This window comes from Calypte anna, chromosome 27, assembly GCF_003957555.1.
Source record: "Calypte anna isolate BGI_N300 chromosome 27, bCalAnn1_v1.p, whole genome shotgun sequence".
NCBI classification, from domain to species: domain Eukaryota; kingdom Metazoa; phylum Chordata; class Aves; order Apodiformes; family Trochilidae; genus Calypte; species Calypte anna.
The window spans coordinates 4,435,438-4,458,624 of NC_044272.1; the positions used below are offsets into that span (position 1 = coordinate 4,435,438).

The 23,187-nt window shown below is 60.4% G+C and overlaps 2 protein-coding genes across 3 annotated transcripts in view; both read left to right on the top strand.

Annotated features, from left to right (window-relative positions):
• Positions 1-610: 610 nt before the first annotated feature.
• On the top strand, positions 611-11,469 carry LOC103533046 (vasoactive intestinal polypeptide receptor 1). Its single transcript, XM_030466007.1, has 13 exons — positions 611-691; positions 3,491-3,596; positions 5,878-5,985; positions 6,791-6,900; positions 7,132-7,229; positions 7,857-7,989; positions 8,413-8,566; positions 9,601-9,661; positions 9,859-9,925; positions 10,036-10,127; positions 10,685-10,814; positions 11,162-11,203; positions 11,377-11,469. The coding sequence occupies exons 1-13, from the start codon at positions 611-613 to the stop codon at positions 11,467-11,469; spliced, it is 1,275 nt and encodes a 424-aa protein (XP_030321867.1).
• Positions 11,470-13,909: 2,440 nt separating this feature from the next.
• SCN4A (sodium voltage-gated channel alpha subunit 4) overlaps positions 13,910-23,187 on the top strand; it is a 42,013-nt gene continuing 32,735 nt past the window's right edge. Inside the window, exons 1-3 of one of the 2 annotated variants that reach the window (XM_030465860.1) lie at positions 13,910-14,245; positions 21,702-22,000; positions 22,290-22,408. In XM_030465860.1, coding sequence (XP_030321720.1) covers positions 21,737-22,000; positions 22,290-22,408 — 383 coding nt within the window. In that variant the 5' untranslated portion in view covers positions 13,910-14,245; positions 21,702-21,736. Of the gene's footprint in view, positions 14,246-16,225; positions 16,345-21,701; positions 22,001-22,289; positions 22,409-23,187 lie in introns of those variants that run through there. The other variant, XM_030465859.1, reaches the window with a different exon arrangement.

Consider the following 23,187-nt stretch of genomic DNA (forward strand, 5'->3'; position numbering starts at 1 on the left):
GCAGTTTTTGTCCCTGTGTCTGCACAATTCCAGCACCACCTCAGCTCCTCCGGGCCCTCTTCCTCCTTCCAGTCCCCGGTCCCACGTGGAGACATTTGGGGAGCAGTGTGGCCCCTGTCTGTCCCCTGTCCCCTCCCTGGCTGCACCCCCCTCCCCACAGCCTTTACCCCTCTCATTCCCAGCTCACAGCATCCCAGGAGAAGCCTCCAGGACTCTGTACCCCCCGCACCCCCTGTGCCCCTCTGGGGGTCCCAGCTGCCTGTCAGGAGCAGGGAATGGGGTACCCGGTGGTACCAACCCCCTCCCCAATCCCCCCCTTCCCGGCTGCTCCTCGCACCCAACCCCTGCATGGGGAGGGGGAGGAGCCCCAGGAACGCTGTGACATTCCGGATGGCAGAGGGACACACGGGGGGACACGCGGAGTCGGGGACAGCCGGCTGGGACTCAGCACCCACTGCGGGAAAGGGTCTGGGAGGGAGCAGGGTGCTGAGGGTCCCGCTAAACCCCCCCCCCCCCACCCAAATCCTCCTCCCCAGGGCCGCCCGGGGGGAGCTGGGCTGTCCCCGGGACACCCAGGGTGACACAGGGTGACACAGGGCTGGCTCCAGCCATGGGGGACCCCCGGCAGCCCCCCGGCTCCTGCGTGCTGCTGGTCCTGGTGGTCCTGCTGCTGGTGTCCCCAGTGCTGCGGGTAAGTGTCCCCATGGGGGGACAGGAGGGACAGGGGGGAACAGGGGGGTCGGAGGGGTGGAACAGGGGGGGACAAGGAGGGACAGAGGGGGACAGGGGGCTCGGAGGAGGGGACAGGGGGAGTGGGGGGAACAAGGGGGGACAGGGGGGGACAGGGGGCTCGGAGGAGGGGACAGGGGGAGTGGGGGGAACAAGGGGGACAGGGGGGACAGGGAGCTCGGAGGAGGGGACAGGGGGAGTGGGGGGAACAAGGGGGGACAGGGGGCTCGGAGGAGGGGACAGGGGGAGTGGGGGGAACAAGGGGGGACAGGGGGGGACAGGGGGCTCGGAGGAGGGGACAGGGGGAGTGGGGGGAACAAGGGGGGACAGGGGGGGACAGGGGGCTCGGAGGAGGGGACAGGGGGAGTGGGGGGAACAGAGGGGGCCAGTGGGGGACAGGAGGGGCAGAGGGGGGCACAGGGGGGGACAGGGAGGGCGGAGGGGAGGACGGGGGGTGCGGAGGGAGGGGGATTCTCCTGCTCCTTCTGGGGACCCCACTCCGGGTCCGTGTCACCCCCAGCCCCCTCCCCAGCCCTCCGGGGGTGACACGGAGCCAGGGCTGCACCCACTGAGATGGGGGGGGGGGAAGATGCTGTCCCCCAGGGAGGGAAGGGAGGGAGAGGGGTGATGCCGGGACCCCCCACACACACCTCAACACCTCCCTGGGCAGAAGTCAGCTCCAGGGGCTGGTCCCCAGGCAGGGTGACCCCGCTGTGCCCTGGGAATGTCCCCCCCCCCTCCATCCTCCCCTGGCTCCTGCTCCTGGAGGAGGGGGCTCAGCTCAGCTCCCAAGGAGCATCCCAAGGCTGGGATGGATGCGAGGTGCAGGGGACAAGGACCATGAGTGGGCACGGCCACCCGGGGCAGACCACGGGGACAGAGGCCACTGAGAGCCCCTGAAGGGGACACGGATGGGGTGATGGGTGGGGGGTCTGGGAAAGCCCCCCCGAAGGTGTCAAAGGGTCTGGGGACAAATGAGGGGAGAGGAAGGAAGGAAGGAAGGAAGGAAGGAAGGAAGGAAGGAAGGAAGGAAGGAAGGAAGGAAGGAAGGAAGGAAGGAAGGAAGGAAGGAAGGAAGGAAAGGAAGGAAGGAAGGAAGGAAGGAAGGAAGGAAGGAAGGGAAGGAAGGAAGGAAGGAAGGAAGGGAAGGAAGGAAGGAAGGAAGGAAGGAAGGAAGGAAGGAAGGAAGGAAGGAGGAAGGAAGGAAGGAAGGAAGGAAGGAAGGAAGGAAGGAAGGAAGGAAGGAAGGAAGGAAGGAAGGAAGGAAGGAAGGAAGGAAGGAGAAAGAGGAAAAAAAGGGGGGAAAGGGAATGGAAGGAAAAAGATAAAGGAAGGGGGAAAAAAAGAGAAGTAAAGAGAAAAGCCCAGGGAAAGCAAACAGGGCCAGGGGTGTGCTGGAGCCTTTGAGGACTTTATAAGGAAGCTGATGGGATCCTAGCTGGGGAAACTGAGGCACAGCAAGGACTTGCCTGCCCTGGAGCAACCTCTGAAAGGAGAACTGCAGGTTCCTTGTCCCACTGCCCTCTTGCTTTGCTGTAAATAATAAAACCAGGTGGGAATAAAGAAGAAATCCCCCAGGGGTGGGAAAGGGACCCAGGAGTGGCTGCAGGGTGAGGACAGGACCCAGGCAAGTGATCCTGTAGCACCCCAGACTTCCTGGGGTCCTTGGGGCCACTTGCCCACCCTCCTCCTCCTCCTCGTCCTCGTCCTCCTCCTCGTCCTCCTCGTCCTCGTCCTCCTCCTCGTCCTCCTCGTCCTCGTCGTCCTCGTCGTCCTCGTCGTCGTCGTCCTCCTCCTCCTCCTCCTCGTCCTCCTCGTCCTCGTCCTCGTCCTCGTCCTCCTCCTCCTCCTCCTCCTCCTCGTCCTCGTCCTCGTCCTCGTCCTCGTCCTCCTCCTCCTCCTCCTCCTCCTCCTCCTCCTCCTCCTCCAGCTTTTTCCACCTCTGTTCAACCCCCCAAAAGCCTTCAGCATCCCAGTCCTGTGATCAGGGATGCACTGGAATGGTCATGGATGTATTGGAGCAGGAATGGATGCATGGGAATGGGCAAGGATGCCTTGGGATGGATGGGAATGGGCAGGAAAAACTCCTGGCCTGCCCTCAGCTCAGTCTCCAGCTGAAAGCCAAGGGAGCAAACCCCAAAACTGGGGGGGGATCCCCAACAACCCTGTCCCGGGGTGCTGAGCCAGCAGCCTCCAGGCATTGTGGGGGCTCCTTGGCATCTCAGCCTTTCTGCCAGCAAACCCAGGAGCTTTAAGGAGAGACCTGAAGCTTTTAAAGTGGAAAAAGAAAAAGCCAATAACCAAGAGGCAGGGAGCAGGAGGAGGGATGGCCCTGCTGGCTGTGGCTGATACCTCTGATTAAAAAACCCATTTGAGCACAACCCAGCCAGCAAGGGGAGGATTGGAAGTGTCCAGATCGGTGTTTTGAATTGTTCAGAACCAAACCAACCTCTCCTCACCTGCTTTCCTTGCTCTGAGGGTTCTGGTCTCAGCCTCTGGCAGGGTCAGGTCCCTCCATCTCCTCCCCATGGATTCCCAGGGCCCTGGAGCTTGGCAGGGCTGGGAAGGGCAGGGTGATTGCTGTGGCTCTTTGTGGTGTTTTCAAGGCAAAGAGCAGAAAGGGAAGGAGAAGTCAGGGGCTATGAGCAGGGTTCCAGCGACAGCATCTCCTGGGGCTGGCTGCAGCCCAAATGGGCTTCCCTGGTTCTGGTTCCCTGGTTCTGGTTCCCTGCCCCCTGCCTGCCCTTTGTCCCCTCCCCAGGTTCCAGCCACACATCCTGACTGCTCCCTCATCCTCTACTTCCAAGAGCAAGAAGCTGAGTGTCTGGAGATCATCAGGAGGGAAAACCAAAGCCCCGGGCTGCAGGGTGAGTGCAGGGAGGGAGCAGGAATGTCCAGGGAACCATCGGATCCTGGAATGGGTTGGGTGGGAAGGGACCTTAAAGCCCCCCCAGTGCCACCCCTGCCATGGGCAGGGACACCTCCCACCAGCCCAGGGGGCTCCAAGCCCCATCCAACCTTCAACACTGCCAGGGATGGGGCAGCCACAGCTTCTGGGGGCAACCTGGGCACCCAGGGGCTCAGCACCCTCACCCCAAGGAATTTCTCCCTCCCTCCCTGCCCAAGATCTCCTCTCCATCTCCCCTCTCCCAGCTGCAAACCCTTCCCCCTCATCCCATCCCTTCAAAACCTGGAAATCTCCTTTCTCCTGAAGGTTCCAGGTTTCCCAGATTGGGGGGGGCTCAGCTGCAGTTTTTGTGGGGGTTGGAATGGGACCTTCCTGGCTCTATCCTGGCTCTGGGGGCTGCTTCTCTGGGGGCCCTCACATCACCCCAAAATCCTTTCCTGCTCCACCACTGAACCCCATGCAGCAAAGGGCCAGGGCTTGGCCATGGCCTCAGCTCCTGGAGAGCAAGAAAGGGGAAAAAAAAACCAACCCCCCCATCCAACCTTCAGCACTGCCAGGGATGGGGCAGCCACAGCTTCTGGGGGCAACCTGGGGCTCAGCACCCTCAAATGAAAGAATTTCCTCCAATTCTCTAACCTCAATCTCCCCTCTTCCAGTTTGAAAGCTCTGTCCCATGTCCTCTCATCACAAGCCCTTCTCACCCATCCCTGCCAATGGAGTTTTGATGCTAAACACGTTTTGAGCAGCTTAATTTTTACAGATCCAGAACTTTTAAACTAATTGAGAGGGGGGAAATAAGGTTTCCACGTGCTGCTTTTGTACATTTTTTCATTTATTTGATTTTAATTGCATCTCAGTTGCTCTCCAAAAGCAGCTTGGCTCAACTTGTGGGCAAAAATTATCACCTAGTGAATAAGAAATGTGTCACTGAGGAGTTTGGTCTGACAAAGATGGGAAAATAAATGCAGGTTCAGGTGCAGAATCACTTCAGGGACCCTGAGGGGAGGGAAAGGTCTCACCCAGCTCAGGAGAGAAAAGCCAAGGAGGTTGTCAGGTCTCTGCTCCAGGCAGGAGGAAGAATAGGAAAAGAACCAAGAGAGGGGAATGCAGAAGGGACCTCAGGATTTAATCCCTGGGTTCTTCAGGGGTTCTGAATTCATCCTTCCCCCCCTCTCAGTACTTGAGGGACACAAGGGGATGAGGGAATCCATGATCCTGAGGGTCCTTTCCAACCATGGGGATTCCCTGATCCTGGGAAGGAAACTGAGGAGCTGGAGAGTGTCCAGAAAAGGGGAAGGGAGGTGGGGAAGAGGCTGGAGCACAAGGAGAAAAGTTGGAGAGCAAGGAGTAGGGTCTGGAAAACATGGAAAAGGGGATGGAGAATTTGTGAGGAGCAGCTGAGGGCCCTGGGGGTGTTGATCCTGGAGCAGAGGAGGCTGAGGGGAGACCTTGTGACTCTCTGCAACCCCCTGAGAGGAGGTTGGAGCCAGGGGGGGTCAGGCTCTGCTCCCAAGGAACAAGTGATGGGACAAGAGGAACTTTTGGCACAACTCAAGTTGTGCCAGGGGAGGTTTAGGTTGGAGCTTGGGGACAATTTCTCCCTGGAAAGGGTTCTCAGGGCCTGGCCCAGGCTGCCCAGGGCAGGGCTGGAGTCCCCATCATCCCTGGAGGGGTTTCAGAGCCTGGAGATGTGGGGATGAGGGACATGGGGCAGGGGTGGCCTTGGCAGGGATGGGGGAAGGCTTGGACTCCAGGATCCTTTAGGCTTCTCCAACCAGAAGGAATCTGTGGCTCTGGGGTTGGCTCTGGGGTTGTGGCTGTGGTGGGAAAATGGGGTGAGGGGAGAGGATGAGGACCTGGAGGATTCAGGGTCTGCTGCTCAGATTTCACTTCAATATCTGCTCCTGGCAGAGGTGACCCAGGGCTGAGGCTCTGAAGGTCTCCAGGTACCACTTAGAGCAACAGGAAAAAGAGAGGCAGCCCAGGCAGGTCTGTGATTCAATAACCAGAAGGAATTCTGAGCAGGAACTTCCCAGGAATTATCTGCTCCCATCTCCAGGAGCTCTCAGTGCCAAGGAGATGGTGCCCAGAGCTGGAGCTGGGATGCTCCTGATTCCTGAGGGGTGCAGCTTGGCCTCTCCTGTCACAGCCTGGACAGGAGGCTGTGGCTGTGTCCCCATCCCTCCCCCTCCCATCATGTCCCTTTCTGGTGGCACTAAACCCCCCCTGTCCCTCCCCAGGCTGCCCAACCCAGTGGGATGGAGTCAGCTGCTGGTTGGCACTGCCCCTCGGCCAGTCCCGAGCCCTCACCTGCCCTGATGTCCCCGACATCTTCAAGAAGTCTGAAGGTGAGGTGCTCCGAACCCCCTCATCCCCCAGGACCCACCCAGGATCCCCGTGTCCCCCCCTCTGTCCCCTGCCCAGAGCTTGGTGTGTGCTGTGACCCAGGCAGTGGCCATCAGGGTGCTGCCACTCCAGGAATGTCCCCAAACCCTTTCATCACCCTGCCCAGAGCAGCCCCTGTGCACAGGGCACCTGGGGACCTCATCCTCCACCAGCGTGACACCAGGACACTGTCCCCCTGTCCCCAACCTCACACCAGCCCCATGTTCCCAACCTCCAACCACATGGATGGAAAACAGGGTGGGGGTTCCCTCTTGCCAGGGGGTTCAGCCCTGCCCAGGGGTGGTCCTGGCAACTCCAGGCACAAAACCATCGAATCCCAGACTGGTTTGGGTGGGAAGGGACCTCAAAGCCCCCCCAGTGCCACCCCTGCCATGGGCAGGGACACCTCCCACCAGCCCAGGGGGCTCCAAGCCCCATCCAACCTTCAACACTGCCAGGGATGGGGCAGACACAGCTTCTGGGGGCAACCTGGGCACCCAGGGGCTCAGCACCCTCACCCCAAACAATTTCTCCCTCCCTCCCTCCCTGCCCAAGATCTCCTCTCCATCTCCCCTCTCCCAGCTGCAAACCCTTCCCCCTCATCCCATCCCTCTCTTGTCCCAAGTCCCAGCTGTGCTGGGGATGGGTGGGATGGGGCTGCTCGGGTCCCATCCTGCTGTCCCAGGGTGCCACCTTCAGGCTGGACATTTTTGGGGTGCTGATGCCAAGGCTGTGGCTGTGTCTCTCCTGATGATGCTCTCTCTGCAGTGCTGATCCAGAGGAACTGTTCAGAGCAGGGCTGGAGTGTCCCCAGCCCTCCTTACCCCCGTGCCTGCCAGCTGGAGGCCACCACCAGCACCAATGACACTGAGGCCAAGGCAAGCTGATCCCCAGGGACCATGGGGCACCCCTCAGCATCACCCTGCCCCACACTGACCTTTGAGCAATGAAACACAGGAAGAGTCTCAGGGATCTCTTGTTGGTCACATCCTTACTGCTGGGCAGCACAGAGGGATCTGAGCTCCATCAAGAGCTGGGACATCACTGTGTCACCTGCCCAGCACCTCCCAGTCTCTGCTGCCTCACTCTGCTGGTTCTTTCCTTTCCAGAAAAGCTATTTTGTCACCATGAGGGTACTTTACACCTGTGGCTACTCCTTGTCCCTGGCAGCCCTGGTCTTGGCCATCAGCATCTTCTGCTGCTTCAGGTAAGGCCCAGCACATGGAGGAAAGGAGAGTGAAACAGGGCAGGGGAAATCCCAGAGCCCCAGACTGGGCTGGGTTGGAAAGGACCTTAAATCCCACCCAGTGCCACCCCTAAGGTCTCCCTGTGGGATCCTTCTCTTCTCCAGCCTGAATACCCCCAACTCTCTCCCCCTGGCTCCAGAGCTGCTCCAGCCCTCCCAGCAGCTCCAGGGCCTCCTCTGGAATGGCTCCAGCTGCCAGGGTCTATCACAAGCAGAGTAAACCATGAGCAGGGTAAATCCCCTCCCCAAGCAGCCAGGCTCCATCCCAGTCCCCAGGGATAACCAGGGAGGTGTCAGAGGAGCTGCAGCATTGTCCCGTCCTGCAGGGATCTGAAAGCCCCAGGTTGCCCTTCCAGACTTTGTGCTGCTGGATGCTCTCTGGAGGTGGCCCAGCACCCCTCATCCCCAGGCAGCAGCCCTGTCCTTCCCAATTCCAGAGCAGGAAAACCTTCTCCAGGGCTTCATGCTTGACCATCATCCACATGTGGTCCCCTGGTTTGGGGTCCACCCAGGGAAGCAGCTCCTGAAGGAGAAGTTTCTGTGCCCCCCATCTCCCTCTGCTCCCCCTGGGCTGCTCTCTCCTCATAGGAAGCTGCACTGCACCAGGAATTCCATCCACATCCACTTCTTCACCTCCTTCATCCTGCGTGGGGCTGCTGTCCTCAGCAAGGACTTGGTCCTCTTCTGGGATGAGTCCCTTGACCACTGCTCCATGGCCACGGTGAGGTGGGGGTGGGGGCACTGGGTGCTGGGGGACTCGAGCTGCATTTACCAGTGATTGAACCTGGAAAAGGGGAGGGGGAGAGAGGTTCTGAGCTTGGGCTTTGGGTGGGTCCCAACAGCATCTCCAGGGGGTCCACCTGGCACTCCCGGAGCTCAGAGCTCTCCCAGCAGCACCAGCAAACAGACGTTGCTGGGAGGACTGGTTTGGGGCTGTCAGTAGAAGGAGAAGCTCCTGAGTTGGACCCAGGTACAACCCTGGGCAGAGGTTGCTGAAGGTGCTACAAGAACAACCCGGGGAGGTGTGGGACCAGAACCATGAGAGCCCCTCCTGGAGTGGATGGGGGGGATACGGACCCAGTGCCCCTGGGACAGGGTCTGAGCAGCCAGCCCTGCTCAGCCTTCCTCCTCCTCATCCTTCCAGGTGAGCTGCAAAGCAGCCATTGCCTTCTTCCAGTTCTCAGTCCTGGCCAACTTCTTCTGGCTGCTGGTGGAGGGGCTGTACCTGCAGACCCTGCTGCTCCTCACCTTCACCTCTGAGCAGAGCTACACCTGGTGGTTCATCTTCCTGGGATGGGGTGAGTGCAGCATCCACCACACAACAACCTCTCCAGAGAGGTCACAGGGACTGGGGGCAACCTGGGACTGCCTGCTCTGGATGCTCCAACATCTGCCTGACCAAAGGGCTGCAGGCACACTGCTCCCCATGGCTTTCCTGGCTTGTGCCCCCACCCCAGCAGAGAACCAGAGAAAGGTTTGGGTTGGAAGGGACCTTAAAGCCCCCCCAGTGCCACCCCTGCCATGGGCAGGGACACCTCCCACCAGCCCAGGGGGCTCCAAGCCCCATCCAACCTTCAACACTGCCAGGGATGGGGCAGCCACAGCTTCTGGGGGCAACCTGGGCACCCAGGGGCTCAGCACCCTCACCCCAAACAGTTTCTCCTTCCCTCCCTGCCCAAGATCTCCTCTCCATCTCCCTTCTTGCAGCTGCAAACCCTTCCCCCTCAGAGGGTCCCATCCCTCCAGGCCCTTGTCCCAAGTCCCTCCCCAGCTTTCCTGAAGCCCCTTCAGGCACTGGGAGGTGCTCTAAGGTCTCCCCATGGGATCCTTCTCTTCTCCATCTGAACACCCCCAACTCTCTCAGCATCTCTTATGGCTCCTGTTCCTGGGGTCCAACCACCTCCTGCCAAGCCCTGGGATGGGGGGGAGCCTGGACTGAGCCTTGTGCTCACGAGAAGTTTGTGTGAAATCACTCAAAGGGAAAAGAGTTTGTAACACCAAGCAAAGCCCAACATCTGCTGCTGAGTGTGGTCAGGATGGGACAGGGACAGGGACAGGGACAGGGACAAGTCCTTCCTCCTCCCCACATCCCTTGGGGCTGGAAATGCCCATCCTGGGTAGGTGGAAGAGCACACAGAGGAGAGGAGGGTGGCCTGGAGGTGACACACACCACGTCATCTTCAGGTCCTTTTCAAACCTGGAGAAAAGGGAAAAGCTGTCACCTTCCTGCCACCTCCAGAGGCCCAGACCTGACCCAGGCACAGAGTCCTGGGGACCATGGGGGTGCTGGGGGTGTTTGGGGTGACTCCACCTCCTTGTCCTGTACTTGCAGGTGTCCCCATGGTGACAGTCTGCATCTGGGTGCTCACCAGGCTGTGGTATGACAACCATGGGTAAGAGCAGACACCAGGGCTCCTGCTCCAGCTCAGGGGACAAAATCTCCCATGGGAGCCTCAGGAGGGGGCTGTGGGGCAGCCCCTCATTTAAATGCTATTTAAATGCCCAAAGCCTCCCCATTGCCAGAGGTGCTGGGCTGGGGGGGCTGGGGCAGGACCTGGGTGGTGGTCGAGCCCCTTCCCCTCTCCCATAGGTGCTGGGATGACTACACCAGTCCCTACTGGTGGGTGATCAAAGCTCCCATCCTCCTGGCCATATTTGTGAGTATGTCCCTCAAGCATCCCTCCCAGGAGCTGGGGGTTCCTCAGGAGCAGGAGGGGGGCCCAGGCAGGGGTCTGTGCAGAGCCTGGGACACAGCTTCTCCTGGCAGGTGAACTTCCTCATCTTCCTCAATGTCACCAGGGTGCTGGCCCAGAAGATCCAATGCCCAGGGATCAGCAAGAGCTGCAGGGAGCAGTGCAGGTAAGGGGACCCCAGGGGAGACCCAGAGCCCCTTCCTGGGAGGAGCACAGGGAAAAGAGCCTGGAGAAAAGAAGAGAAAAACCTGGAGGAAAGAAAGCTCCAGGGAGACCCCATAGGGACTAGAGGGGCTGCAGGAAGGCTGAGGGTGTGTGCAAGGGGCCAGAGGGATGGGATGGGGCAAATGGTTTTAAATCAGGGAAGAGCAGCTTGAGATTGGATGTCAGGAACAAGTTGTGTCCCAGGAGGGCAGTGGGACAATGGCACAGGCTGCCCAGGGAGGGGGTTGGGGCCTCATCCCTGGAGATGTTCAAGGTGAGGCTTGAGGAGGCTCTGAGCACCCTGATCTGGGTGAGGGTGTCCCTGAGACTGCAGGGCTGGGACTGGGGGACCTTTGGGGGGCCCTTCCAACCCAAATCATCTTGGGATTCCATGACCCTAAGAACCACCCCTGGCACCTCCAGGATTTGCCTTTCATCTAAAACTGACTTTGGGTTCAGACCGAAGCTCTTGGGAAGGGTTTTTTCTTGCAGGGCAGCTCATGCCACCCCTCCCTGCAGGAGGATGACCAAGTCCACCCTGCTCCTCATCCCTCTCTTTGGGGTTCACTACGTGGTCTTTGCCCTCTGCCCCGAGGACATCGCTGTGGCCCCACGGCTCTGCTTCGAGTTGGTCCTGGGCTCCTACCAGGTACAGGCTGGAGGAGGTGGGAAGGGAAAGGCCCTGAGACCCATCCTAGATCTCACCAGGAGTCCCAGGGATGGATGTTTTTCTGGAGTTTTGCACTATTCTGGCAAGGGGCTGTGTCCCCTCAAAGCCCAGGGATGAAAGGGGGGGAGGGGACCTTGCACTGATCCCATCCTCCAAGTGCTGCTGGGCTGGGCTGGGCTGGGCTGGGCTGGGGTGGGATGGGATGGGATGGGATGGGATGGGATGGGATGGGATGGGATGGGAGGACGCTCCATGCAGGCAGCAGATGAGCATGGAAGGTCCAGTCCCTTTCCTGGGGTGAACTTTGCTCCTTCTGCCCCTTCCAGGGGTTCCTGGTGGCTCTGCTCTATTGCTTCCTGAATGGAGAGGTGAGTGTGTGTGTTCCCACCACCCCTAAAGACCCCCAGGGTGCACCCCAAGAAGTTCTCCCCCTTCCTGCACCTCACAACCCCCTGTGGAGCCCCAGGTGCAGCTCCTGCCCCTCTGATGGGTGCTGAGGGGTGGCCCTGGGTGCCACCGTGCATCTGTGGTGTTGGTTCAGGTCCAGGCTGAGCTGAAGAGGAATTGGGGCAAATGGAAATCATCCAGGGAGAGCAACGGCTTCAACCTGGCCACCCAGGACTTCACAGCCTGATGGGGACAGGGTTGGGAGGAAATGGGGGATGGAGGGTAGCAGCTCCTCAGTGACCATGCCAGAAATTCAGTCAGAAAAGGACTTTGGAGGTTTGGGGTCTGGCATCCTCAGAACATGGGAAGGGCTCTGGTGGCTCTGTGCTGGTGTCCCCCCTGTCCCCTTCCCCTTTTGGTCAGGGTTTTAGGCAGGGGGCAGAGAGCTTCTTCGTTCCTCTGCCCTAGGGCTGGGTAGGAACCCCCACAAACCACCTCCCAAAAAGCCACCTGGCATTTTGCCTTCAGCACTGGAATGAAAAAGGAAGCAGCCCCGATGCTGAGGTTTCTCTTCTCCTTTTTTGGGTCACAAACCCATTTTCCTCCCAGGCAGGTGTCCCCAGAGCCCCCCTGGGCCTGGGAGAAGCAGATGCACAGACCCCCAAAATCTGAGTGCTCCCTCGGGTGGTCTCATAACCCAACTCCCCCCCTGATTCCCAAAATAGTCCCCTCTCTCTGTTCCTGGGTGGATGATCCATCCATCCCCTGTGCCCTGCCAGCTCCTGGGAATCAGTGACACCCATGGTTTGTGTGCAGTGACACCCATGGTCTGAAGGCAGTGACACCCATGGTTTGTGTGCAGTGACACCCATGGTTTGTGGCAGTGACACCCATGGTTTGTGGCAGTGACACTCACCCATCTTCACTGGGGAACTCCTTGCCTGGAACCAGAGGTGTTGGCCAATAAAATCATGTTGTGACACCCAGCAGGGCTTCTCAGAGGTGGCTTTGCTCTCCAAACCCAGAGAAAGGAGGTACCAGGGTGGAAGATCTGAGGAGGGGGGGTCCTGAGGAGGGGGAGGTTCCTGAGGGGGGTCCTGAGGAAGGGGGGATGTTCCTGAGGAGGGGGGTGGGGGTGTTTTGCCAGTGGGTGGCACTGTGTCCCCGCATGGCCGCGGGCAGTGACACCGGACCCGGGGTGTCAGTCCGGGTGTGCACAGTGTCCCTGCACACCCAGGGACCCCAACGTGTCCCCAGGGCTGCTGGCCCCGGGTGCCACCACTGCCCTGAGAGCACCCAGACAGTAAGGGAAGGGGGGACACGGGGAAACCCCCCCCTCTCCCCAGCCCTGCAGCTGGCCCAGGGCTCCAGCAAGAGCTGGGACACCCCCCCCTCGGTGCCCCCCTGGGCAGCTCTGGCCACGAGAGGCTTCACCAGGGGTGGGATGAAGGCTCCAGTCTGGGACAGCTTCACCTTTGCCTCTTGTGTCTCCCCCTGCTCCCCCGGGGGCTTCCTGGACACCCTGGGTGGGTGCTGAGGGTGCCCCCCGCGCTGCTGCCCACACCCCATCCTTCAGCCCCACTCAGGGATGAGCCTGAGATGTCCCCGAGCTGCAGATTTCACCTACAAACATCCCACCCCACACCCTGCACAGCTTCTTCCCACGGGGAACAAGCAGTGGGGCCCAGACTGCTTTGGGATGGAATTCCCACCACCACCTGGCACCTTCTGTGTCCCCACGAGCACCCTATGTCCCCACAAGCATCCTGTGTCCTCCTGGGGCTGAGCCCCTGCCTGGGCAACCATTGCCTCCAGGATTCCCTTTCCCCAAACCTCACAGCCTCCTCCACCTGGTCCTGAGCCACCCCATAGAATCCCATCCGAGTTTGGTTGGAAGAGACCTTAAAGCCCCCCCAGTGCCACCCCTGCCATGGGCAGGGACACCTCCCACCAGCCCAGGGGGCTCCAAGCCCCATCCAACCTTCAACACTGCCAGGGATGGGGCAGCCACAGCTTCTGGGGGCAACCTGGGCACCCAGGGGCTCAGCACCCTCACCCCAAAGGATTTCTCCCTCCCTCCCTCCCTGCCCAAGATCTCCTCTCCATCTCCCCTCTCCCAGCTGCAAACCCTTCCCCCTCATCCCACCCTTCCAGGCCCTTGTCCCAGATCCCTCCCCAGCTTTCCTGGAGCCCCTTCAGGCACTGGAAGGTGCTCTAAGGGCTCCCTGGGTCACCCCAAACTCTGTCTTGGTGCAGACCCAGGGAGCAGGAGGGGGGACACAAGAGGTGACAGAACAGAACCCCCTGTGCTGGGCTGCAGGAGGAGGAGCTGGGTGGGTGCTGGGTGCTGAGCAGTGGGAACAACAGTGAGAAAGGGATGGGCAGGGAGATGGCAGCAAATGGTGTGAGTGTGAGAGGGTGTGTGTGTGTGTCTGTATCTGTGTGTGTGTCCCCCGCCCTCACAGTTGTCCCAGTGCCCTTTCCAATTGCATGGCACTCCAGGGATAGGGAGGTGCTGGCACTCTTAGGACTGGGACAGGGACAGGGACAGGGACAGGGAGGTGCTGGCACCCCAGGGACAGGGAGGTGCTGGCCGGGGTCCCTTCCCACCTCTCCCCACCTCCCCGTGTCACCTGGGTGGCCCCCCCCCAAGCCCAGGAGCCACCTCCACATCTGGGACACAGCTGGGGCCGATGTCCCCACTCCAGCTGTGCCACCCGTGGAGGGATGGGGGGGAGGGGTGTGGGTGGTCAGGGAACCCCCGGGGTGCGGTGCGGGGTCTGGAGGTGGCAGCAGCCCCGTGATTGGCGCTGCGGGGGGGACACACGAGTGGCACAGCTGAGCCGGAGCCGGGCTACCTGAAGGACCCTGCGTGTCCTCAGGTTTCATCCTGACCATCTGACAGCGGCAGCAGCTGCTCTGCCAGCAGGCACTCGCCGAGCCAAAGCCTCCAGGAGCCGCAGGAGAAGGGAATTCTGGCCCTAAAAGGTCTCTCCGTGGGAATTCGCCCTCTCCACCCAACAGTGAGTACTCGGCTCAGCCCTGGGACGCTGCCAAGGACACCGGGAAGGGTCCGCAGGGGCTTGGATGTCACCGGGTTTGGCTTTGTCGTGGCACAAGCCGTGGCAGGGGCTCGGCCGGCGGAGCGGAGCACCCCCCAGGGTCCCATGGGTGCTGGGTAGGGCTGGAGGCACCCACCGGACCCCCCCTGTCTGGCACCCAGCCCGGGACAGGGGGGAAACGTCCCCACAAAGGCAGAGGGACAGGGGTGGCAGCAGCCACCGGACCCTCGGTGGCCACGGAGCCGCGGTCGGGATGAGAGGGGACAAGGGGGAGGTGGGGGACACGGGGGCTGAGGGACCTTCCCAGCTGGGGGGAGGGAGCTCCGGGCAGGGTGCAAACTCACAAGTTGCCTTTCTCCTGCCTTCTCCTCCTGGAGAGCTAAATATAAACCTCAGCTTGGCCAGGCCAAGGTTGCAGGAAAGGTCTGAGGGTGCTGAGCTGGGGCTGGCCCCACAGAGCCCTCTGGGGGAGAGGGGAGGGACCCTATGGGGACAGGAGGAGCAGGAGGTGGGACCCCAATGGGATCCCCATGGGGACAGCAGGAGGTGGGACCCTAATGGGATCCCCAGGAAGCCCCATGGGGACAGGAGGAGTAGGTGGGACCCCTCTGCCATGGCCAAAAAGGGGTCATGAGGAGATGTTGAGCTGGGAGGCCATCACCTCCCCATGGTGGTTGTGGGGTGCAGAGGCAGAGCTGATGGCTTTGGGGTGCAGGATGAGGCCAATGCGGAGTTCAGGGCTGGGATCCCCCATGGGCAACCCAGGAACAGGCAGTACCAGGGGGATTGGGCTCATTTTTGGGGTGTTGAATCCTCCCCCCACAGCTCTGTCCCAGCCATGAGACCCCCTCTGCTCTAGCCACATGTGCAGAGACCTCCTGTCCCCTCCCCAGTGTCACTTTTGGGTCTGTTCAGAGGCAATGGGGCAGCCTGGTCATTCCCATCCCTCTGACCCTGCAGTGCTGCAGTTTGCATTCAGTCCTGCCCAGGAACTGCTGATGGGGACCCAGGGATGAGCCCGGGTGTGTGCTGAGCAAAACAGCCTGGGAAAAGTTTTCATAGAGTCCTGGAATCCCAGACTGGTTTGGGTTGGAAGGGACCTCAAAGCCCCCCCAGTGCCACCCCTGCCATGGGCAGGGACACCTCCCACCAGCCCAGGGGGCTCCAAGCCCCATCCAACCTTCAACACTGCCAGGGATGGGGCAGCCACAGCTTCTGGGGGCAACCTGGGCACCCAGGGGCTCAGCACCCTCACCCCAAACAATTTCTCCCTCCCTCCCTCCCTGCCCAAGATCTCCTCTCCATCTCCCCTCTCCCAGCTGCAAACCCTTCCCCCTCAGAGGGTCCCACCCCTCCAGGCCCTTGTCCCAAGTCCCTCCCCAGCTTTCCTGGAGCCCCTTCAGGCACTGGAAGGTGCTCTAAGGTCTCCCCATGGGATCCTTCTCTTCTCCAGCCTCAACACCCCCAACTCTCTCCCCCTGGCTCCAGAGCTGCTCCAGCCCTCCCAGCAGCTCCAGGGCCTCCTCTGGAATGGCTCCAGCAGTTCCGTGTCCTTCTGCTGATGGGGACCCCAGGGCTGGACACAGCTTTACCCCAGGGGGGTCTCCAGCAGATATCTTTAACATCAGCTATCTCTGAGGCCAACACCTACAGAAGACCCTGGGGACACTGGGACACCCCAGTCAGGACCATTTCAGAGGGCATATCCTGCCCATGAAGCTGAGGGATTGGTGGTGTGGGTGCTGCTGCTGCCTCCTGGGGCTGTTCTGAGGAATGTGCCCGATGTTCAGTTTGGGGAGGAAAGGGCCTATTTGCAGGGTCTGGTTAAAAAACCACCAAGTCCTGCCCTTGACTTGGCTGTGCTAATATTTAAATAGAGTTTTGCATTTTCCCAGTGTGTGCACAAGCATCTGGGGAGGGTTTTTCAGGACAAAAGGACCCCGTGGAGCTGCTTGGGCAGCTCTGGCTTCCTTTGGGGCAGTTTGCTGGACTTTGGGGGCAGCAGACTGAGCGACTGTGGGGGATGAGGAGGCATCCAGCATCATTCCTGTTCCTAACAGGTTGGACTCATTGGAGGTTATTTATATGGAGGGGGGGAAGAGGAAAAGGTGGTGGGTGCTTTGGGGGGGAGTTTGAGGGTAAAGATCCCAGCTCAAGCTCTGGAGATGCCGGGCAGGGTGCTCAGCCCCTTTCCCTGTCTGTCCAGCTCCATCCTGCCTTGGTTATTTTTACAGCCCTTGGGAACATCTCCTCTTGGTATCCCCCTCATCCAGATCCCATTTGAATGAAATCCTTGGGGAGCCAGAGAGCAGGAGCTGAGGGGTGTGCTGAGCACCCAGAGCTGGGCACGGGGAGGACTGGGATGGCTGCGGGTGCCCCCGTTGCTCCTTGGATGGGGTATTGGGGTACAGAGGCTGGAAAATGGACATCACCCTGCCCAGGATGCTGCTGCAGGGACCCCAGTACTGCAAACCCCAAGGGAACATCAGGCTTGGGACCTGCTCCCAGCTCCAGCCATGTGTGACCCATCCATCCCTACGGGACCTGGTGGGGCCATGTCCCTCCTGGCATCCCTCGTGTCTTGGGGTGGCTCTGTCAGCCCCACCCCCCCGCCCCCCCCATGGTCCCAAGTGCAGGGGATCCCGTGGGGGCCAGCAGGTCCTTACAGCACCCTGCCACCTCCCTGCCCCCTCCTTGTCCCCTCCTTGCCTTCCACTCAGAGCTCAGATCCTGTCCAAGCAGGAGCTTGGCTGTCACCTCAGGGCAGGGGCAGGGTCCTGCTTTAACCCTTCCCTGCCTGCCTGAGCCTCCACTGCACCCAAACCCCCACTTCCCTCCCCCCCCCCAAAAAACAAAAAAGAACCAAAAAAAGCCCCAAATAATTAAACTCAAGCAGCCAATGGCCCTGGAGCCCCCTTTCCAGCCTTTCCAGTTCTCCCTTCCAGGAGAGGCAGGAGGGAGAGGGGGATGGGAAGGAGGGGGGGATGGGGGCGATGTCCCCAGCTCCAGGCAGCAGAGGGTTAATGCGTTGCTGCAGGATGTTGCAACCTCCTATTTCCATCTGTGGCCCAGGAGAGTATCTGAGGACTTCACAGCTTCCAGCCCATGCTGCCACCCCCACGGTCAAGCACCTCGAGGTCCCCTTGGTGGGGCTGAGAATAAAAAGGCACAGGGGAGCTGGGACCCCAGGCACCTCCGGGCAACAACCACAAAAAAATGGCCCTAGGAATGGGATCCAGACTGGTTTGGGTTGGAAGGGACCTCAAAGCCCCCCCAGTGCCACCCCTGCCATGGGCAGGGACACCTCCCACCAGCCCAGGGGGCTCCAAGCCCCATCCAACCTTCAACACTGCCAGGGATGGGGCAGCCACAGCTTCTGGGGGCAACCTGGGCACCCAGGGGCTCAGCACCCTCACCCCAAGGAATTTCTCCCTCCCTTCCTGCCCAAGATCTCCTCTCCATCTCCCCTCTCCCAGCTGCAAACCCTTCCCCCTCAGAGGGTCCCATCCCTCCAGGCCCTTGTCCCAAGTCCCTCCCCAGCTTTCCTGGAGCCCCTTCAGGCACTGGAAGGTGCTCTAAGGTCTCCCCATGGGATCCTTCTCTTCTCCAGCCTCAACACCCCCAACTCTCCCCCTGGCTCCAGAGCTGCTCCAGCCCTCCCAGCAGCTCCAGGGCCTCCTCTGGAATGGCTCCAGCAGCTCCGTGTCCTTCTGCTGATGGGGACCCCAGGGCTGGACACAGCTTTACCCCAGGGGGGTCTCCCCAGAGGGGACAATCCCCTCTCTATCCCTGCTGCTCACACTCTGGGGTGCAGCCCAGGACAGGGGGGTTTCTGGGCTGGCAGCACACAGAGTGCAGAGGGGATCAGGGCTCTGGTTTCATCAGCCCCAAGAAGCTCCCTGTGCTCCATGGACACAGAAATTCTGTCCTGAGCACACCCGGTGTTCCTGTCCTCAGGCTGCGTTTGAACCCAACCCAGGTCTGGCAGCATTCTGGGGCTGATGATTGAAAACCTATTGAACTGGGAGATGGATCCTCCTGGATGAGGAAGTTGGCTTCACAGGGATGGAGGGATGGATGGGTAAAGGGATAGGTGGATGAACAGAGGCACAGAAGGATGGATGGATGGATGGATGGATGGATGGATGGATGGATGGAGAGATGGAGAGATGGATGAGTGGAGAGATGGAGGGATGGATGGAGGGATGGATGGGTGGGTGGGAGGTGTTTGCAGCAGCATAGGGCTCCATGTTCATCAGATTCCACCTGCAGACTGTGACTCCTGTCCCAGCCCAGCACCAGTCCCAGCTCTGTTTGCACCATCCTGCCCCACCCAGGGGTCCTCATGGGGATATTTGAGAGGGGGATGGAGAGGGCTGAGCTCTCCTGGGAGCAGGCAGCCTCCAGCTGCTGCTTGGGCTGGAAGTGGGGTGTCCTGGGAGGATTTGGGGTGCAGGCAGTGAGCTGAGGCTGTGACAGGATTGTGCTTGAGGATCTCCTTTTGGTCTGCACAGCAGAGGCAGTGACCTACAGACAGAAAAAGAGGAAACAGCCTCAAGTTGTGCCAGGGGAGGTTTAGGTTGGAGCTTGGGGACAATTTCTGCCTGGAAAGGGTTGTCAGGGCCTGGCCCAGGCTGCCCAGGGCAGGGCTGGAGTCCCCATCATCCCTGGAGGGGTTTCAGAGCCTGGAGATGTGGGGATGAGGGACATGGGGCAGGGGTGGCCTTGGCAGGGATGGGGGAAGGCTCCAAGCTCTTTTCTGACCAAAAAGTCTCTTTGATTCTCAGAGACCTCAGCGGGTGCTGAACATCCCCCAGCCCCTTTCTCTCCTTCCCCCCCCCTCCCGTGCTTCTTCCTGCAGTGCTGGGTTTGGGCTGTGGGACCTGCAGGGGCTGCTTGGCAGAGCTCCTGAGCTTCCCTACCTGGTGTAAATGGGGCAGCTGTGGGCTCTCCTGGTGTCCCTTGGTGTCCCTTGGTGTCCCTGCTGTCCCTGCTGTCCCTTGGTGTCCCTTGTGTCCCTTGGTGTCCAGACCAAACACCCCTGGGGGGTTTCCAGCTGTTCTGGGCACTCAGCTGAGCACCCCCAGCTCTGTTCTGGTTTGGGGGTGATGCTGATTTGGGTTGCTGTGAGCACCCAGGATGTTCTCTGTCCCAAACCTGTGACCACAGCTCTTTCTTCTGGGGCTGTGAACACTTCCCAGAGTTTTTCCTGTGGAGATGCTGGATCTGGAGGGCAGGATTGCAGCTGGGTCCTCAGGATGGTCCCAGCCCCTCAGAGGGTCCCTCTGCTGCCTCCTGGGGACCCACAGAGCTGAGAGCTCTCAGGAACACCATGTCCTGGGACACCCCACTCGTGATGGTCGTGGGTAACCCAGCTTTGAGGGTTGGGGGGGATAAAAGCATCTCCATGGGCTGAGCAGGCTGGGGACCCTGCCTGTGCCATATCCTGGGCTGAGCAGGATGGGGACAGACCCCACCAGCCCCCCCAGAGCCCCCATCACTGCACACAGCAGTGCTGAAACATCTTCCTCCTCCTCCCCAGCCCATGGGAGGTTTTCTGTGCAGGGCTGAAGTGACAGCTCTGGATGAGGTGGCTCTCAGACAGGTCCCTGTCGCCCTTCCCTTTATCTTGGTTAGACAGAACCTCTCACTCAGCATCTCTGGTAGCTTCCAAGCCACTCCTCTCACTCCAGGGGGCTTTGTGTGGCCTCAGAGCAGAAAAAATATCAGAGGAAACCAAATTTCTACCAAAGTAAAGACTCCTGAGCTGCTCCCAGTTACCTACTGGTGATTTCTGGTGTTGAACTGGGAGGGGGTGAGTTGCTCATTGGTGTTGGACATGAGTGCTGCCTGAAAGCAATGGGTCAGGGTGGAAAAAACAACAACAAAAAAAAAGAGTTTATCCACCTTAGCTGGGGGGCAAACTCTGAGGAGGCAGCTCAGGCAATCCCAAACCAGAGCTCTGGGGGGAGGTTTGCAGGAATTCCCCCTGGAAAGGGGCTGGGGCAGGAAACTGCTAAGGGACTCTGGGGGTCCCAGGTCCTGTTGGGGGTGGGGGCAGCTCCTGGTGCTGCCCCTGAGCAGTTTTTATCTCTGGGAGGTGCAGGGCTTTGCTCTGGGTTGTGTCCAGTGAGCAGGGGGGGCTGCTGGGGGGTCCCAGGCCCATCTGGGGGGGGGCTGGAACCCAGGTCCCTGCCCCACACACTGCTGTGGGAACTGGGGGTCCTGGGCTGATCTCCTCCCCAGAGCCTGGGCCTTGGCTCCTCTTTTGGGGGAGCAGTGACGGGAACAGTGATGCTGATGGCTCCACAGCTGGACCTAGACTTAAGCCCTGCTCCCTTGGGTGATGCCACCACCTCCAGGTGACCACAAAGCAGGAGCAGCTCCTGCAGAAGTCCCAAAAAAAACCCCTCAAAGCATTCCCATGCCCAGGGCAGGATCCCCTTGGAGAATCCCCCTACCCCAGCACACCCTTGGCAGTGCTGCCAAGCCCAGCATCTCCCCACGGCCCTGGCTGCTCCAGCAGCAGCTCCAGAGGATCCCTGGGGGTTCCAGAGGAGATGGGGCCTGGAAGTGGAGCGGGTGCCAGGGCAGGAATGAGCAGAGTCATGGGGCTGCAGAAACCTGACCCTGATCCCTGGTGGCAGCTGGAGACACGGCCACCCTGGGTGGGGACAGGGGCAGCAGGAGGATCCGGGGGAAGCACCCCAAGTCCTGGGTGCTGCTGATGGGTGCAGAGCTCTGCCATGGGCTGTGAGATGTCCTGACAGCTCTGCAGGACCCTGCTGCCAGGGAAACTGAGGCAGCTCAGACCAACTGGGGGTCCTCAGAGAATCCAGGAGAAGAGGAAATGCCTCAAGTTGTGCCAGGGGAGGTTTAGGTTGGAGCTGGGGAAGAATTTCTGCCTGGAAAGGGTTGTCAGGGCCTGGCCCAGGCTGCCCAGGGCAGGGCTGGAGTCCCCATCATCCCTGGAGGGTTTTCAGAGCCTGGGGATGTGGGGATGAGGGACATGGGGCAGGGGTGGCCTTGGCAGGGATGGGGAAAGGGTTGGACTCCAGGATCCTAAAGGGCTTTTTCTATGCCCTAACCCCACCACGTTGTCCAGCCCGTGGCACCAAGTGTCACATCCAACCTCTCCTTGAAGCCTCCAGGGAGAGCGACTCCAACACTTCCCATCCATGGTCTGAACACCCAACCTCACCCTCCCCTGGTGCACCTTCAGGCCATTTCCTCTCCTCCTCTCACCATTGCCTGGGAGAAGACCCCAGACCCCACCTGAATTTCCCCCCTCCCTCCTTTCATCCCCAACCAACCCCTTCCCGAGACTCTGCCATTCCCAGGCTTCTCCCTTGGCTGAAAGCATCCCCAGATGTCCCCAGCTTCAGGGCCACATCTCCTCTCCCCCTTCTCTCCCCAGGCAGGGCTCGTGTGGGCCGGAAGCAGAATGAGAGGATGGGCCCCCTGCCCCAGCTCCCGGGCCCCGAGTGCCTCCGTCCCTTCACCCCCTCCTCGCTGAGCGCCATCGAGCAGCGTGCGGCCGAGGCTGCCGCGCTGCGCATCAAACGGCAGCAGCTGGAGCTGCCCGAGGAGGAGGAGATCAAACCCAGCACCGACCTGGAAGCTGGCAAGAACCTGCCCCTCATCTATGGTGACCCACCACCCGAGCTTGTCGGGACACCCCTGGAGGACCTGGACCCTTTCTACAAGGATAAGAAGGTGAGGGCAGAGCTCAGCCCGGGGACACCTGTGGGTCCCGTGGGAATGACCCAACGTGGATCCCCTCCTCTCTCCACCATGCCCAGGGGCTCAGCTGAGCTGATCCAGAGGTGATCCACAGCCCTGTGGATTGCTGTGCTGCTCTCCCAAGCAGAGCATCCCGAGCTCAGCAGTCCCAAACCTTTGGGGACCCAAAGCACCCATCGGGGTCTCACCTCTCATGGCAGCTCTTGACCCCTGGGTGTTGCTGGGGGTGCTGATCCCTCTCCCTCCTCTCTTTTCTCCGCAGACCTTCATAGTCCTCAACAAAGGCAAAGCCATCTTCCGCTTCTCGGCCACCCCTGCCCTCTACCTCCTGGGCCCCTTCCACCCCATCCGCAGAGGAGCCATCAAAGTGCTGGTCCATTCATATCCTTGGTCCCTGCGCTGCTGCTCTGAGGCCAACTCGACCCCTGATGCTCAGAATGCAAACAGTCCAGGGAGAGGGAAGTGCTTCAGATGGGGTGGGTTCAGATCTCCTCAGCCAGGACCACCCCAGTACTTTGGTTCCCTCCCAAGCAGTGAGGGCTTGGAGGCTCCAGGCACCTCGTGGCACCAAGAGCTCAGCTCTGGTTGGAGAAGGGAGGAATGAGTTTGGTTGGAGAAGGGAAGGAGGATGAAGGTTCCAAGGAAGAGGCTCAAGGTCTCTGTGGCCTGGGAAAGGTTTGGGGTGAGGGGAGCCTGTCCCACCTGGGAAGTGGGTGCAAGTGGGGAATTCAGGAGAGGGAAGGCAGAAGAACCAGGACATTGGGGTACACGGTAGGAGGCAACTTGGGCAGCCCTGGGGCTGCTGGTGTGTGACAAGCAGAGGTGAAAAGCCAGGAAAGGACTCCAAGAGGGACAATAGGATGGGTGGGACGTGATCCCATCAGAGCTCTGGTGGCACAGGGGTTGGTGGCCAGGAGGCAGGGAGGGGAAGAGGGGAGGTGGGTGGGAGAGGGATCAGATAAGAGGGGAGATCCATGTCCTGGGGTGATGGGGAGGAAGGAGCAGAGGGACAAGAAGGGACCAGAGCCACCACCATGGAGATGGGGAGCAGAAAGGGGTCTGGGGAGGACCAGGACCATGCAAAGGGGTTGGGGTGGGGATGAGAAAGTGTGAGCACAGGACTGAGCTGGGAGAGCTGCAGGAGCAGATCAGGGATGGGA